The 14,694-nt window shown below is 34.7% G+C and overlaps 1 protein-coding gene across 1 annotated transcript; it reads right to left on the bottom strand.

The window, feature by feature from the left end:
* Positions 1-2,137: 2,137 nt before the first annotated feature.
* LOC103327013 (uncharacterized) lies at positions 2,138-2,983 on the bottom strand. Its single transcript, XM_089048840.1, has 2 exons — positions 2,977-2,983; positions 2,138-2,889 (listed from the first exon to the last, which is right to left on the bottom strand). The coding sequence occupies exons 1-2, from the start codon at positions 2,981-2,983 to the stop codon at positions 2,138-2,140; spliced, it is 759 nt and encodes a 252-aa protein (XP_088904966.1).
* Positions 2,984-14,694: the final 11,711 nt, after the last annotated feature.

The following is a 14,694-nucleotide window of genomic DNA, read 5'->3' as shown; positions in this document are numbered from 1 at the left end:
GTACTAGTTTTGTGCAATTATTTTTGCTTCTGAATTGTAGCTGAAAGAGAGCTAATATCTTTGCTTTGCAAGTTTGTAATGGAATTGCAGCTGAATTTAATGATCATGCTTTGATTTCATTTTGGTCTTCTGTTATTTTGATGAAGAGAGATATTATCATTTTGAACTCATTCTCAGTGTGTCGTGTGACTGAATTTATTCATTTCTCTATGCTTTGATATGACATTTGCAACAAGCCAATTTTGGCTTTTTAGGTGGTTGTGGGTCTAATATATGACTTTTGTAAATTTCAACAAGCTGGTAAGTTGATTTGTAGTATACAATTTGTTATCTGTAAGTCGTATGAGCAGTTATTAACTTCCAGTAAGTGGTATGAACAGCTGTTATACTGTTCATACCCTGCAACTGAGTTGATTTTTATAACATAGTATTAACAGTGTACTTCTATGACATAGTATTAACAGATTTTCAGTAACAAAGTACACTCTATATTTTGCTTTATATATGGTTATGCACTTGAAATTTATGATATGCAAAATGTGATTTTTACTAGGAAAATAGTTTTATGACATAGTATTAACAATATACTTCTGTGACATAGTGTTAACAGTGTACTTTTTTTTTCTTCTTGTAAAGGTATTTCCTTTTGCCTTTGCAATTGTATTTGGTGAAACTATGGAAAATTGGAGGTGGCAGCAAAAGATATCGAATCTTTTGTTAGGGTTTTTTGGATTTTTGTATGAAATGGTATTTACAGTGTTTTTCTATGAAATTGTATTAAGAATGTTTTTCTATGAAATTGTATTAACAATATACTTCTGTAGCATGGTATTAACAATGCACTTTTATGACATGGTATTAATAATGTACTTTTATGACATGGTATTAACAATATACTTCTATAGCATGGTATTAACAATGCACTTTTATGACATGGTATTAACAATGTACTTTTGGCAAAAAAATCTAATATAGGCTCGTTGGGCTTGTTTTGGGTTCTTTTGGGAATTTTGTATTGGGCTTGTTTTAAGTTAATCAATGACATAGATGTAATTTATAGGAATTTCAATACTAATTTCATATGTAGTAAATGATTTTTGGGTGTGTTTCTAAAGTGCATTCTATGTATGGTTTTTTTATAATTACAGCCCTTATTTTGGGTATATTAAGTCAAAGAAGATAAAATATGTCGGGGCTGATCCCAGTACATGCAGTGGCGTTATTAAGGAAAATACTAAAGGCACCAACTTTGGGCACCAATTCTCTAATAGAGCGTGAGACCCGTTGTATTGGCAGGCTACACCTCTATTAGAGAGTTGGTGCCCAATGTGTTGCCCAAAGTTGGTGCCTCTAGCACCACCCTGTTATTAAATGCAGCCATGGGTTACCATGTACTCATAAGATGGCTGAGTTAAGTCTAGTATTCCGACATATTCTTCTTCATTTTGTTCATCCTACTAAAGGAAATTAGATATGTTCCTGCTGCTCAAATTAATACAACTTAGATTCTCCTGAAGATGCAAAGATTGACGTATTCAACTGGTTTAAAAGTAATCAGTGGCAAATCCAGGATTATGTGGCCAGGGGTCTTAGTATAAATATTCCGAAATTTTTCTACAAGGAAAATAATACTAAAAAGATAGAAATATAGTACTTCCATTTATAATTCATAACAAAACCAATAATACAAGTTACAATTGTTCACAGCGAGTTTTCATATTTTGAAAATGTTGCATTATAGTTTCATTATCAATACAAGCAAAAATATCTCTCTTAATGTAAACAATCAAGCTATCATTCAACCATTGATCTCCCATTCTGTTGCGAAGTGGATTTTTAATAATATTCATGGAGGAAACTGCCCTCTCCACTGAAGCGATTGCAACCGGTAAAACCAAAGTCAATGTAAGAAGCAAATACACATAAGGAAATATTTCATGCATTCTTTTCTCCATCATTTTTTTTGCAAGACTACTAATGTCTTCCAATTGAGAAAAATCACTACTTGAACGCATATAATGAACATAAACACCAAGTTGATCTTCAAGCATCAATAAGTCTCGATTCGAAAAATCTTTAGGATAAAATTGAGCAAGATGAACTAGCTTTTGTTTGTCAAATGCTACAAAGTTATTTTTCAGATCAAGCATGCCAAACAAGTAAGTAACTCAGTACTTACCTCGTCAAAGCGATCATTTAATTCCGCAAGTTGCCCATCAATTACATGAACAAAGATCTCCACACCACAACGATGATAATTTGTCTTCATTGGAGCATTACGTCGTGATTTCCCTGGAATTACATATTCCTCATCCATGGTAGGAGCTGTAATATCGTGTTTGTCACAAAATGAAGATGCTTGCTCAACCAATTCTTCAAACTCATTATCCCTCATCAACTGTATGTTTTCCTTGCATGTTTTCACTAAAACCATTGCACTCACAATGTCTTGATCTTTCTTTTGCAATGCCAGAGACAAAGTACTTGTTATTCCCAATATAGCTTTCATTAAAAATAAGTGAAACACAAACTCAAAAGATTGAATTTCTCTCCATAACTTATAGGCTTCACCTGAACTATCATTAGGATTATCATCAACAATCATTTGAAGCACATTCACCACAGATGAGAACATAGAAATGATATTAATCAACGTACCATAATGTGAGTTCCATCGTGTATCGCTGGCACGTTTGAGACTAGTTTCTTGATTTAAACCTCGCCCTGTTATAACACAATCATTCTCAAAAGCCTTCACAAGCTCTTCTTGGTATTGTGCTCTAAATGCATCCCGACGCTTACAAGATGTTCCAACAACATTAACCAAACTATTAGCCGTTGTGAAAAAAGAGTTGACATCAATGTTTTTCTTTACTACGGCAACAAGAGCTAGTTGAAGTTTATGAGCAAAGTAATGAACATAAAATACACAAGGTTGTTATCTCAAAATCTTTGTTCTAAGGCCATTAAACTCACCTCTCATATTACTAGCTCCATCATAACCTTGTTATCATAGCTTGGAAAAGCTCAAATTCACAGAAGAAAAGAATTCATCCATGGCTTCCTTTAGTGCACTTGAAGTAGTGTCAGTTACATGTTGAACCCCTACAAACCTTTCAATTATTTGTCCTTTGTCATTCACATAACGCAACACCATCGCCATTTGCTCATTTATTGAAACATTACGTGCTTCTCCACTATTATTGAAAAATATCGATCTTGTACATCACTCAAGATAAGACCAATGGTTTCTTTGGCACAAGAATTGACAAGATCTTTTTGAATTGATGGAGCTATTAACTTTAAATTGCCCGGAGCATTTTCCAACACAACAGCCTTAACTTTTTCATAATGATCCGCAAGAAATTGCAAGAGCTCTAAATAATTCCCCTTATTACTTGAAATGACACTTTCATCATGACCACGAAAAGAAAGACATTGTCGCGACAAATACCTAGTGCACTTGAGTGATGCATTCAAGCAAGTGCGATACGCCATGCGAGCTTGGTTTGTTTGCTTGATCATAACTGTTTCAATGTGTGTAGCTTGATGCAGCAAATTATAACCAACTTCTCTAGCTTGGTTGTGAACACTACCAACCGGTCCAACATGAAGGTTAAATCTTTCTTTCCCCTTCTTCTAATTATTAAAGCTTACCCCAGTGAACCAGTGAATCTATCACCACCCACTTGATCAAAATTAGGTTTAAAGAGATAATAATGAAGACAAAACACAGCATCTTTAGCTATACTATATTCTAATCAATCAAACTCATCAAACCATTGAACAATGAAGCGTCTATTAATTCTTGATTGATTAGTTTGTGGGAATTAATAACTTCTAGGTTGACAAGGTCCCTTTTGTAGATATGCTCTTTGAATCTCATCCCGAATATTAAGACTATAATCCGTTATTCGAGTTCTTAGTCCAGGGTCTGCCTAAAGATTAGCCAATATTTCATCTCCTTCAATTGGTCTTGCATTTGAACTACCCAGATTAGACTGAGAAGAACTATCCGTAGATAATTTTCTTTTAAAGAATCGTTCCATAAATCTACAAATCAATCAATTCAATCAATCATTAATTTTTATCCAAATTATTATATGAATATGAAAATGTCAATAACCCATTTTCAATATTCAATATACCCTAAACCCATATCAATCAATATTCAATATACCAAATTATCATATCAAATATCAATCAATATTCAATATACTCAATCAATCCACATTATCAATCAAGCATAAACTCAATCAATCTACATTATCATATCCATAAATTTCATTACATAAAAAAAATTTCAATATCAACAATATATATTATCACCATAAATTTATTAATATAAATTTAGCTTACTTGTAGTTGAACAAAAGGGCGGCGGACGACAGCACAAGGTGGTGGTGGTCGGCACTGAGCCACCGGCGAAGAGTTGATAGAGGTTGGGAGGTTAGGGTTTGAGAGGGTGGAAGAGATTTGAAATTGGGAATGAAGTTTGGAGGTGTTGTGCTGTGCAGAATCGGGTCTACGTCTGTTTGTATTTTTTATTTTTTTAAAACCTGGCCCAAAACAACATCATTTTGAGGCCAAGTCAATTAAAAAAAAAATTTGACTGAGCCTTGGACCAAACGAAGTCGTTTGGCAAGGCTAGTTTTTAAAAAAAATGACCCCAAAGGAAGCATATCAGCTGGGACTTTCGTCGAGCAGTTGGTGTGCATACAAAGGGTTGTCCAGCAACTGTTCAAGGGGTCGTTCATGGAGTTCCTTACCAATTTTCCAGCATTCCAAGAGGTCGTGCAACCCCTCTTGTCCCAACGTGCGTCTGCCTTTGAAAGTAATGATGCTGACACCAAGAGACACATCGGTATGGAGTCACAAGAGATTATGGATCCAAAATCTTAAACACTTAGAGAACCATAAGTAAAGATCAAGACAAAAGGGCATCCGAGTAATTTTGACAAGTTTAATCGTAGATTGCCTTTAGCCTTTGAGCTTGTCGAATTCGGTTGTAATAGGAATTCTCAACTGTCCGACGGTAAGTACTTCATATTACAATTATACTTGTTGCTCCTTATGTTTCTTTACTTTATAGGTGAACCATGATACTCAATCATTAGCACTCATAATTGTAAATGTTGAAACTACACTACCTAGAAAGCAGGCACCAAAACTACTGGTATGTACTTATATTATTTTGATTAACGCATCAAAATTTCAAAAGATCAACTCATAATTTTTTTATTCAGGTGCATAAGCAACAAATTGTCAATGTCGAAGACTTGACACAACAATATAATGACAAACTTCCAGCTACTATAAGGCCATTTATTATGGGGGCCAAAGATGTAAAATCTGATGGCAATTGTGGCTTTAAAGCCATTGTTGGGTTGCTAGGTTATGAGAAGAATTCTTGGCGCAAGGTAAGGAGGGAGTTCCTAAATGAGTTGAAAAATGATGAATTTCTTTATGAATTCATCTTTCAGAGTGTTGAAAGTAAGCGTGAGGTTGAGTACTGTTTTCCCTCTAGAAGATAGGTGGATGCTCATACCAGAAATGGGTTACCTTATTGCAAATTGTTACAATGTGATCTTGATACATTTTTTAAACACCATATCTCTTATGTTTCTACTAACGGAAAGTCTCCTTCGCTTGAATATTAATGTTGAGAAATTGCCATCGGATTGGTTGAAAAACACTTTGTGCATGTATTATTATAATTTTTTTCTATTTATGTAACACCCCGAAAAAATTCAAGGAGGATTTTCATATTTTAGTGAAAAATAATATTTTGTGGAGAATGATTACGGGTATTTTACCAAGTAATTTTGGATTGAGATTATTAAATTAAGTGTGTTTAATTTGAAGTTGGACAAACATGGCCAAAATACCCTTATGTGTGAAAATTACCAAAATACCCTTGTAGGCCAAAAAAAAAAAATATAGATTGAAACGTGGAGGGCATCAAACCACCCTCCTCCCATTCTTCCCCTCTTGCCTCAAGCTTCCAAATTTGCAATTATGAAAGTGGTGAGTCACCTATTCTAAACTGATGACTCACTTAGCCTAAGATTCCTTAATTAATCAAGAATGTATTCTCTTCCTCCCCATTCATTGTATTATCACTCTAAATTGATGACTCACCTCTAAGAATCTTCAATCATTGTATCATCCCTTTCTTCCTCATTCACATATTTTCATCCTCATTCTTCTTTTGTTCTTCAAAAATTCAAAAATTCGTCACTTCCTTGGATCAGCTGAGAACTCAAATTTAGAGAGCTCAAATGAGAAACCTTCCTTCATGAAAGTTGTTCATTTACGTGATTCCTATAACATACTCCATTTTCACCTCAATCCGATCAGTATTGAATCCGAAAACTTAGTATGATCACAGTATGTTTACCATTTTCGGATTTCACAGTAGTATGCTCGGTTTCAAAATATTTCTATGATTTCTTGTACTCAAATGACTTTGGTTCCTTCATCAAAGTTGTTCGAAATTCTGTCTACTATAACATAACAAAACGTTAGGTTGATCGGACTTCTATAGCCACCTTGGAAAAGTTTAGAGTGGAACTTGTTCTTTGATTATATTGAATTTCTTGTTATAGATGTGTACTTTCTCTCAAATGGTTTGTTACTTGTCATTCAATTGATAAAATTAGCCACTATCATCTCAAGTAAATGATTCTTTGAAGGTATGAAGCTCATCTTCTTGTTGTCTCTTTGAGTACAAGTTGTAAATTAAGTATTGGTTAGATTGCCTCAATGACATATATCTCTTTCAAAGTGTGTTTCTGTGAAGTTCTAGATTATTTCGATGGGATTTTGTACCAATTTCATTCTGGGATTTGTTACATCAAAATTGATATCTCAAAGGTTATTTCAAAGTTGGATTTGTGCCATTTGAATTTAAATTGAGTTTTTTGTGAAATTTCAAAGTAGAGACTATGTTGTTGGAATTGTTCTGATTCTACCACATGCCATGTTTTGAATACGTGTTTGAAAATTTCCTAAACTTGGATTTTCATGAAATTTCAATATGTTTTTCTTTCACGTAGTTTCTTCAAATCTAGAAAGTTTTATCCATTTTGGTTATAAATTGAAATTTTGGTGAGTTTTCAAAATAAAGTGTACAAACCCGAAGAAAAAAAAAAGAACATTTTGCAGCCTAGTCTGTTTTGGTTTCTATTTTGACATGCTTCCTTAACCCTAATTTCCATCAAATTTTGACATTTTTAATTTTTCTATGTCTAGTTGTAATCTGAAATTTTTTACATTATTTTGATTTAAACTCAATATTTAGTGAACTTTCAAAGTTAACGTGTTCCAACCTAAATGTTTAGCAAAACTGAAGTTTTTGTTTTAAATTGATGTTTTAAATTTTCTTTATGAGTCTAGAGCCGAACCACCTGATTTTAAACATCCCAAAAAGTAGAACAATTATAGCAGGGGAATAGATTGGTTTTTCCTTCACGCTTGGTTCTAATGCTTGTTTGAACGTGTGGTTAAGGGAGTAATGATCGGGTCGAACAACTTGTCAAGTGTTTTATTTTTGGGGCTTTAGGTCTACGTACTTTCAAGGACGAACCTGCACAAGGTTAAGCTAGTTGGACCTGAGGTAGGGTTTCTTGATTCCCAATGATTGGGCTATCACTTTTAATTTTGGTGATTATATATATATATATATATGTATATATGAATATTATTGTTGCTTTGCTCGGCGAATATTATTATTCATGTGATGAAGCTTGAAATATTATTGTTATTTTTTTTGGGTATTATTATTCCACACAGATGAATTATGTTTGCTTTGCATTACATATGCATCATAAAGACAATGGTGTTTGAGGTGTGTGTGTGTGTGTGTGTGTGTGTGTCGTTTTATATATAGCAGAGTAAATAAAAAAAGTAAAATATATTCAAATGATGGGAGCAGGGCTTGAATATAATGAGGTGATGGGAGTAGGGCCTCTAATGAAAAGTAAGGTGATGGGAGCAGGGCCTCTAATGAAAAGTGAAAGTTGAGAAATTCGAGGTGATGGGAGTAGGGCCTCTAATGAAAAAGTGAAAGTTGAGAAATGCGTAAACAAAAGAAAACTGGGTTAAGGGACAGACGGGTGCTAGTTCAAATGTTAGGGTATTTGAAGCCACAGTTGTAAAACGCATTGTATGGGACATGCAGGCTTGTTGCCCTAAGGTATAAGTTAGTGGGATTAGAAGGGAGTGAGTTCTGGCATCACCGCATATGCAAATTTATTTATTTGGTATGGTTGCATAATTTCTGTATCTTGTGTTGGTTGATGCATGACACTTTGATTAATTATGATAGTTGACCTTGAGGGGTTTGACGGGATTCTACTGGGCATTAGAATGCTCATACCCTAATAGATTGTACAGGATTCAAGGTGAAGTTTGAGGAAATGGGTTTCAACTGAGCTACTAGGTTTTGTTGTTGATTTGTGTAATTAACTTTTGTAAGTAGTCAATCATTTGATAAAGATCTTAGTGTATATTTAACTACGAGCTACTATGACTCTGATTCTGTATTGTTAAGTAAATTTGTGTTTATTGTGGCTATTTTTCTCATCATATCATGGTTGTAGGATTTTATTCTTATGACTATGGTATGACTCACACCCTGATTCGGGAATATTCTTTATTTTCGAATCGGGGAGTGACAATTTATAGCTAGGAGTTTTACCTCATGAAATTTGTTTGTTGTTTTAACCATACATTTGACAACTTTATTTTATTTTGATAGCTACAGTTGCAATCACACCATCCTATGCTACCTGTTATCAATCGTTGGCTCGATATTTCCAACATCCAAGCATTTGATTGGTATAGTCCATATCCAGATCGCATTGACAATTGGAAAGAGCTTATCAGTTCATTTGATGTGCATCTTGATGTATATTGATCCCTTACTATTAGATGTTTTGTCACAGTAGTTTTATTTTCATCCGCCCTGAGGTTCAAACCCTATGACACCTTGCAATGTGCGAGAAAACCCCTCCCCTTCTAACTTTGTGCACTTTTAACTCTGCTTTTGCGTATAATTCTCTTATATACTTGCATTAATAATTTGATAGTGCCAGTCAATAAAACTAGAAAAGTACTCCTTAGAGGTTGACTCATCTTACTATACAAGCAATCAATCATACAAAAAGCATGCCTGCCCTTGTAACATCCCGACCCAATTTAATCATTGTAATCAATTTATTTAATTGTGAAGGTCACTTTAGTCACTTTTGTTTTGAAATGATTTTGAGGAATTGAGTGCCACATTACGTAGAGCTCGCTCTCACGAGTTTGTAGACACATAGTGGGCTCAATTTGGAGTTAAAACGAAGAAGTTACGGTATACAGAATACAGTGGCACAATCGTAATTTTTTTACGAAGTCCTAACTTAAAACCATATCAAATTAGTTAACAGCACTATTCACTCCTTTTTGAATCGACTTGCTGCTGCAGTACTTTCATCTCCTTCAGCAGATTTCGTCGCCGTCCGGCCATCGATTTCGGTGAAATCCCCTCCAAATTCCTCCTCTCTTCCTCCTCTACCTAGCCTATCGATTTTGCACCATTTAATGACTGGAATGAGGAGAAATATCGTAGTTTTTCTGTCGTCGTTTTCGGCAACAATTTCCTTCGACCAAGATATGGTTCATCTCCTTAACATCCTCTAGTTGTTTTGGTAGGTGGTTTGGGTTGATTTGAAAGTTTTGAACTGAATCTAAATCCTAGGTTTTGAGCTGACTATTGAGGTGTTTTCCTGCTAGCTTCAGCCACTTTTTGGCCGAGGTCCAATACCAACAGTGACTCCCCTAGTTGTGGTGGTTTTGTAGGTACAGGTTTTGGCCGGTGATTTGGAGTTTTCCGATCGTTGGAAATTACTCAAGACACCCACGCGCTACTGGTGAGTGTGGGGGCACGTGGTACCCATTGTGGCTGCTCTTAAGGTTCTTAAATAATCCCCATGTCATCCGGAGTACGACGGTATGCTCGGATTAGTGATAGGTTATTGTTCGACTATCGAACGAAACATCACATATTAGGCGAGATCTGGGTTCCATAGGTTCAGACTGTTCGATTGGTCTCATTTTCAAATATGTCGTTCCTCGTATTTCTAGGAACTTGTAGGAATTTGTGGATTGAGAGTTGGAGTCATGGATACTACAAATCAATGATTCTTGGTTTAGATGAACTGGAAACCGTCCGATTGAGAGTGATCCGACCCCTCGATCGAGACCAAACCTTCGGGGCTTGGGTTGTAGACTTTGTTGGACCTATAAGAACCTTCGGATCAGAAATCGGGGTAGTGGGCCTTGCGGGCCGAATTGACCAATTTCCGCAATCGAGGTCAAACCGACCGTCATATCATGACGAAATTTCTAATTTGAGTTGAACTTATTGTTATGGGCCAATAGGATTTATCAGATAACAATTTGAGGTCTTGGGCCTTGCGAGCCCAGTGGACTTAGACAGTGGGCCATGTCGGCTTGGTTGTTTCCTTATAGTAAGTTATATTGGTGTACGGACTTTTGTTCCAAAAATTGGCTTTTATGCTTTTGAAATTATTAAAAATTTACTGACAATTTATTTGTCAATTTTATTTCCAAGTAAGATGTTTTTACATACTATTTTTCAGTTATGGCTTGGGATGATTTTAAATGTGTATGTATGTTTAAAATTGATGGCTAGTTTGATAAGTGTGAACTGTTTCACGAATGAATAAAAGAAAGGTTTATAACGGTTTAGGACGAGGGATTACAGTAATGGGTTATTACGAATTGGTTTGTTTATTATTTTATTATCTAGTTTCGCATTTGATTATTTGTTGTATTGCTTTTATGAAAGTGATGAATTATGTACATCCGTTTCTTTATTCTTTGAATTATGAATACCAGATTTCTAAATGGTCTACTATGCATATTCATATTTTAGTTTGAACGGTTTGAAGGATTATACATGGTTGAATCAAGTTAATGAGTTTTCGGATTGGTTTTGGTGTTTATAGTGTGACATGAGCATTTCAAAGAATATATAGTCAATATTATGATGGTTATTACTATTATTTTTACTATTATTGTCGTTATCATTAATATGTATAAAGGTTTGCATGTTGAGTGGGAAGTGGGGATATATATTGTTATTATGAAAATTGAAATGAAAATGAAAATTAATGCTTATGAAAATAACAATGGGTGAATCAAAGAAAATATATGAATTGCAGACTTACAAAAAATCTTGAGATTTATGATTTAAAATAACAATACGTATTATGAAAATTGAAAAAAAAATTAAAATTAATGCATATGAAAATAACAATGTGTGAATCAAAGAAAATATGAATTGTAGACTTACAGAAAAGCTTGAGATTTTATTGCATAGCACTCATATCTTACAAGTAGAGTTTTCTTTGAAAGGGTTTCAGAGAAAACTTTGAAACATAGAAAACTAAAATTACATTTTGCTTACAACTGAGGCCAAAGCCTCTATTTAAAGAGCCAAACTACAGAAGTGTCGGCAACATTGGATGCTTGGAAGAATGACTGTTGAAGCACGGGTCTTCTGCTTTTGTTTTTACTTTAACTGTAGAGGCACGGGCTATTTGCTTTTGACTTTAACTGGAGCTTCAGAATATTATTCTTGCTCTTATCTTGTCTTTACTTTTGCTTTCCCTTTTCTGTCTTTTAACTGGAGGTCATATGGATCTTGACTGTTTGGGTAATCTGCCCATCTGAATTTTTGAGTTGACTCCTTTTGACTGAAAGATGAGGCCTGCGATGAAGGAGACCGAGGAGAGGCATCTTCATCATCATCCATTTGAGAGGCTTGAGTCATTAACTGTCGAGCTAATTCTTTGACTTCTGATTTCGATCTTCCTTCAATTGGGAGGGAAAAGTGAGAGGTGCCTGAGGTGGAAGGCTTCTAAGGGACTTTGACTGGGGGAAACTCTATGTTGACTTGATCAATAATTCTTTCTGACTTAAACTTATCCCACCATTTTACTGAGATTTGCCTGGAAAGTAGTCTTGACTCCCAATTGACTTGATAAGACCACTTAAGGATCCAAGGAACTTTGTATTTTGCAACAAAAATTAAAAGACTTGGGAAGAAAGTATCTTCATTTCTGAATTTGTGTTTTGTGGAAAAATAAGCAACTGAATTATGGAGGTCTACGGGAAGAATATCCATGACTAGGGCGTGTTTTTCCCACCAGGAAAGAAGCCAAAGTGAAAAGAGGCTTCAGAATTTATTGTCAAAATTTACAAACCAGGAATGACTGAAATCTTCGGTTTGATGAAGGAAGATGACATCCCAGGCTTTGATATAATAGTAATAACTATACTGAACGGTTGATTTAAGGGTTTTGAGTGAATAAGGGTGGTCGCCCCATTCAGGTTCACTAATGATCTTGTGGATATACATAGAGTGGTAGAGGATGACTTTTGGATTATTTCTGTCTTTGATAGGGCGGATTTCAAGGGTTTGGGTTTTGATAGTATTTGAGTGATTTTGACTGGTGCTGAGGGATGAAGTGGAAATTAGGAGGGAAATAAGCTTTTGCAATTTTTGCGGGACTAGAGTGATTATTGTAACATGACTCAATGACGAAGAGTTTGTTAGTGAACTTTGGGACGTAGGGGGAGGATTTTCTGTGGCTTATGGCTGACTGGGTTGCCGGTGGGGTTGAGACTTGAAATGGATCATAACTAGATACCAGGGCTGACTGATAATTAGGAAGGATATGACTGACTGTGGAACCAAGAGTAAATCTGTTATTAATCTGGATTGGAGAATATCCAGGAAAAGGACAATTTCGGATTTAACTGGATTCATGGATGTTGGGAGGGTTACTGGTTGACTGACTTGCTCCTTTTGCTTGTCTGATCTTTTTTCGGCCATTGTTTTCCCTGTAAGAATTCTCGGGTGAGAAAGTCGAGAATGCTATTCTCACTTCCTCTCAAATATTCAATATCAAAATAAAAAAACACTCAAAATTGTTTGCCATCATGCAAAAATCTATTTTGATGCAATATTTTGACATCTTTTTCTAAAACGTGTTTTTCACTTTTACAATCAACTCTGACTAAAAACTTTTGATTTAGTAAATCGTCTTGAAATTTTGAGAAGCATAATAAAATAGATAAAATTTCTTTTTTTATAGTACTATAATTACTTTGTGACTGAGTCTAGATGCCAGAATGGGAATGAACAAGTTGTTCTGGTTGATCTAGAGATGCTTTTTGTTTGAGGATGGCTCTATAACCAATTTCAGAGGCATCTGTTTCGACGATTTTAAAGGAGTTGACTGAGGGAATGCCAAGACAAGGAAGGGTTTGGACATGGATTTTGATTTGTTTGACAATATCGGTGTGATTAGGAGTCCAAGGAGGAGGGTTACTTTGTAGCCTATCGAACAAGGGCTTATATTGGGTTCTTAGATTATGGTAGAAGTCAGAAACATAGTTGAGAGATACTAGGAAGCTTTGAAGCTGACTTTTATCAAGGATTTGATTTGGAATTTACTAGCAAATTGAACGACTCGATCTATTGGACTAATTTGTGACTAACAAATGTTGAATCCAAGAAATCTAATATTGGTTTGGAATATTTTAATCTTTTTTTCCAGAAATGACTAGACCATTGTATTTGACTACATGGAGAAACTTATGTAAATGCTTCCAATGTTGTTCTCTTGACTGGGAGAAAATAAGGACATCATCAATATAAACTATGGAAAAATCACTGAAAGGGTTGAATATTTCATTCATTATATTCTGGAATTCACTAGGCGTATTTTTTAGACCAAAGGTCATGACATTCCATTCATAATGACCAAAGGGGGTGACAAATGCAGTTTTGTATCTATCACTCTCTTTGATTTGAACTTGGCAAAATCCACTTTTCATATCGAACTTAGAGAAGATGACTGAATTTCCTATTCTTTTAATGAGATCTCTTTTATTGGGAATGGGGTATCTGATCCATTCAAGAATAGCATTGAGGGGTTTGTAATTGATGACTAATCTGGGAGCTCCTCTTTCTAATTTGGCACTATTTTGGACATAGAGGGTAGGGCATGACCAGGGTGACTTACTTTTCCTCATTATTCCTTTTTGGAGTAATTCTGAAATTTCTTTTTTACAAAATTCCATAATTTCTTGACTCATTTGTATGGGTCTGGCTTTAAGGATGTTTTGTGATATATATATATATATATATATATGTCACGTCAAAACTAACTGAGTTTTTAGGAACCTAACTGCAGGGACCATTTGTGATCATGTATACTAACCTTGAGAACCACGAATGACAAAAAAAAAATTAAGGATGCAATCTGATAGTTTTGTAAACCTTAGGGACGTTTTGTGATAATAAGTCTTTATACAATAATAAAACTTAAGAGTTTAATGATTTAAGTATTGGAGTGAACAAAGAAAAGTGAGAGGTTTAAATAGAAAAACTTTTTTATTTTTTATTTTTTCTATTGGGTTTGTATTTAGGAGTAATTTGGGAAGATAATTGGGTTTTCCAAAAAAGTGTGAAAATTTTAATTAGAAATTTAGGTGAATTTAGAACATAAAGTGAAGAAAGAGAAGGACGAGGTTTAAATAAAAAAAAACTCAAAAGAATAGAGAAAAATACAATTATAAGAAGCGTAAAAGGAGAATAAATGATGAGTG

Source organism: Prunus mume, linkage group LG3, assembly GCF_029339155.1.
Source record: "Prunus mume cultivar Tortuosa linkage group LG3, ASM2933915v1, whole genome shotgun sequence".
Lineage (NCBI taxonomy): Eukaryota > Viridiplantae > Streptophyta > Magnoliopsida > Rosales > Rosaceae > Prunus > Prunus mume.
Note: the sequence above shows the minus strand (reverse complement) of the source record. Positions and strands in the feature narration are given on the sequence as shown.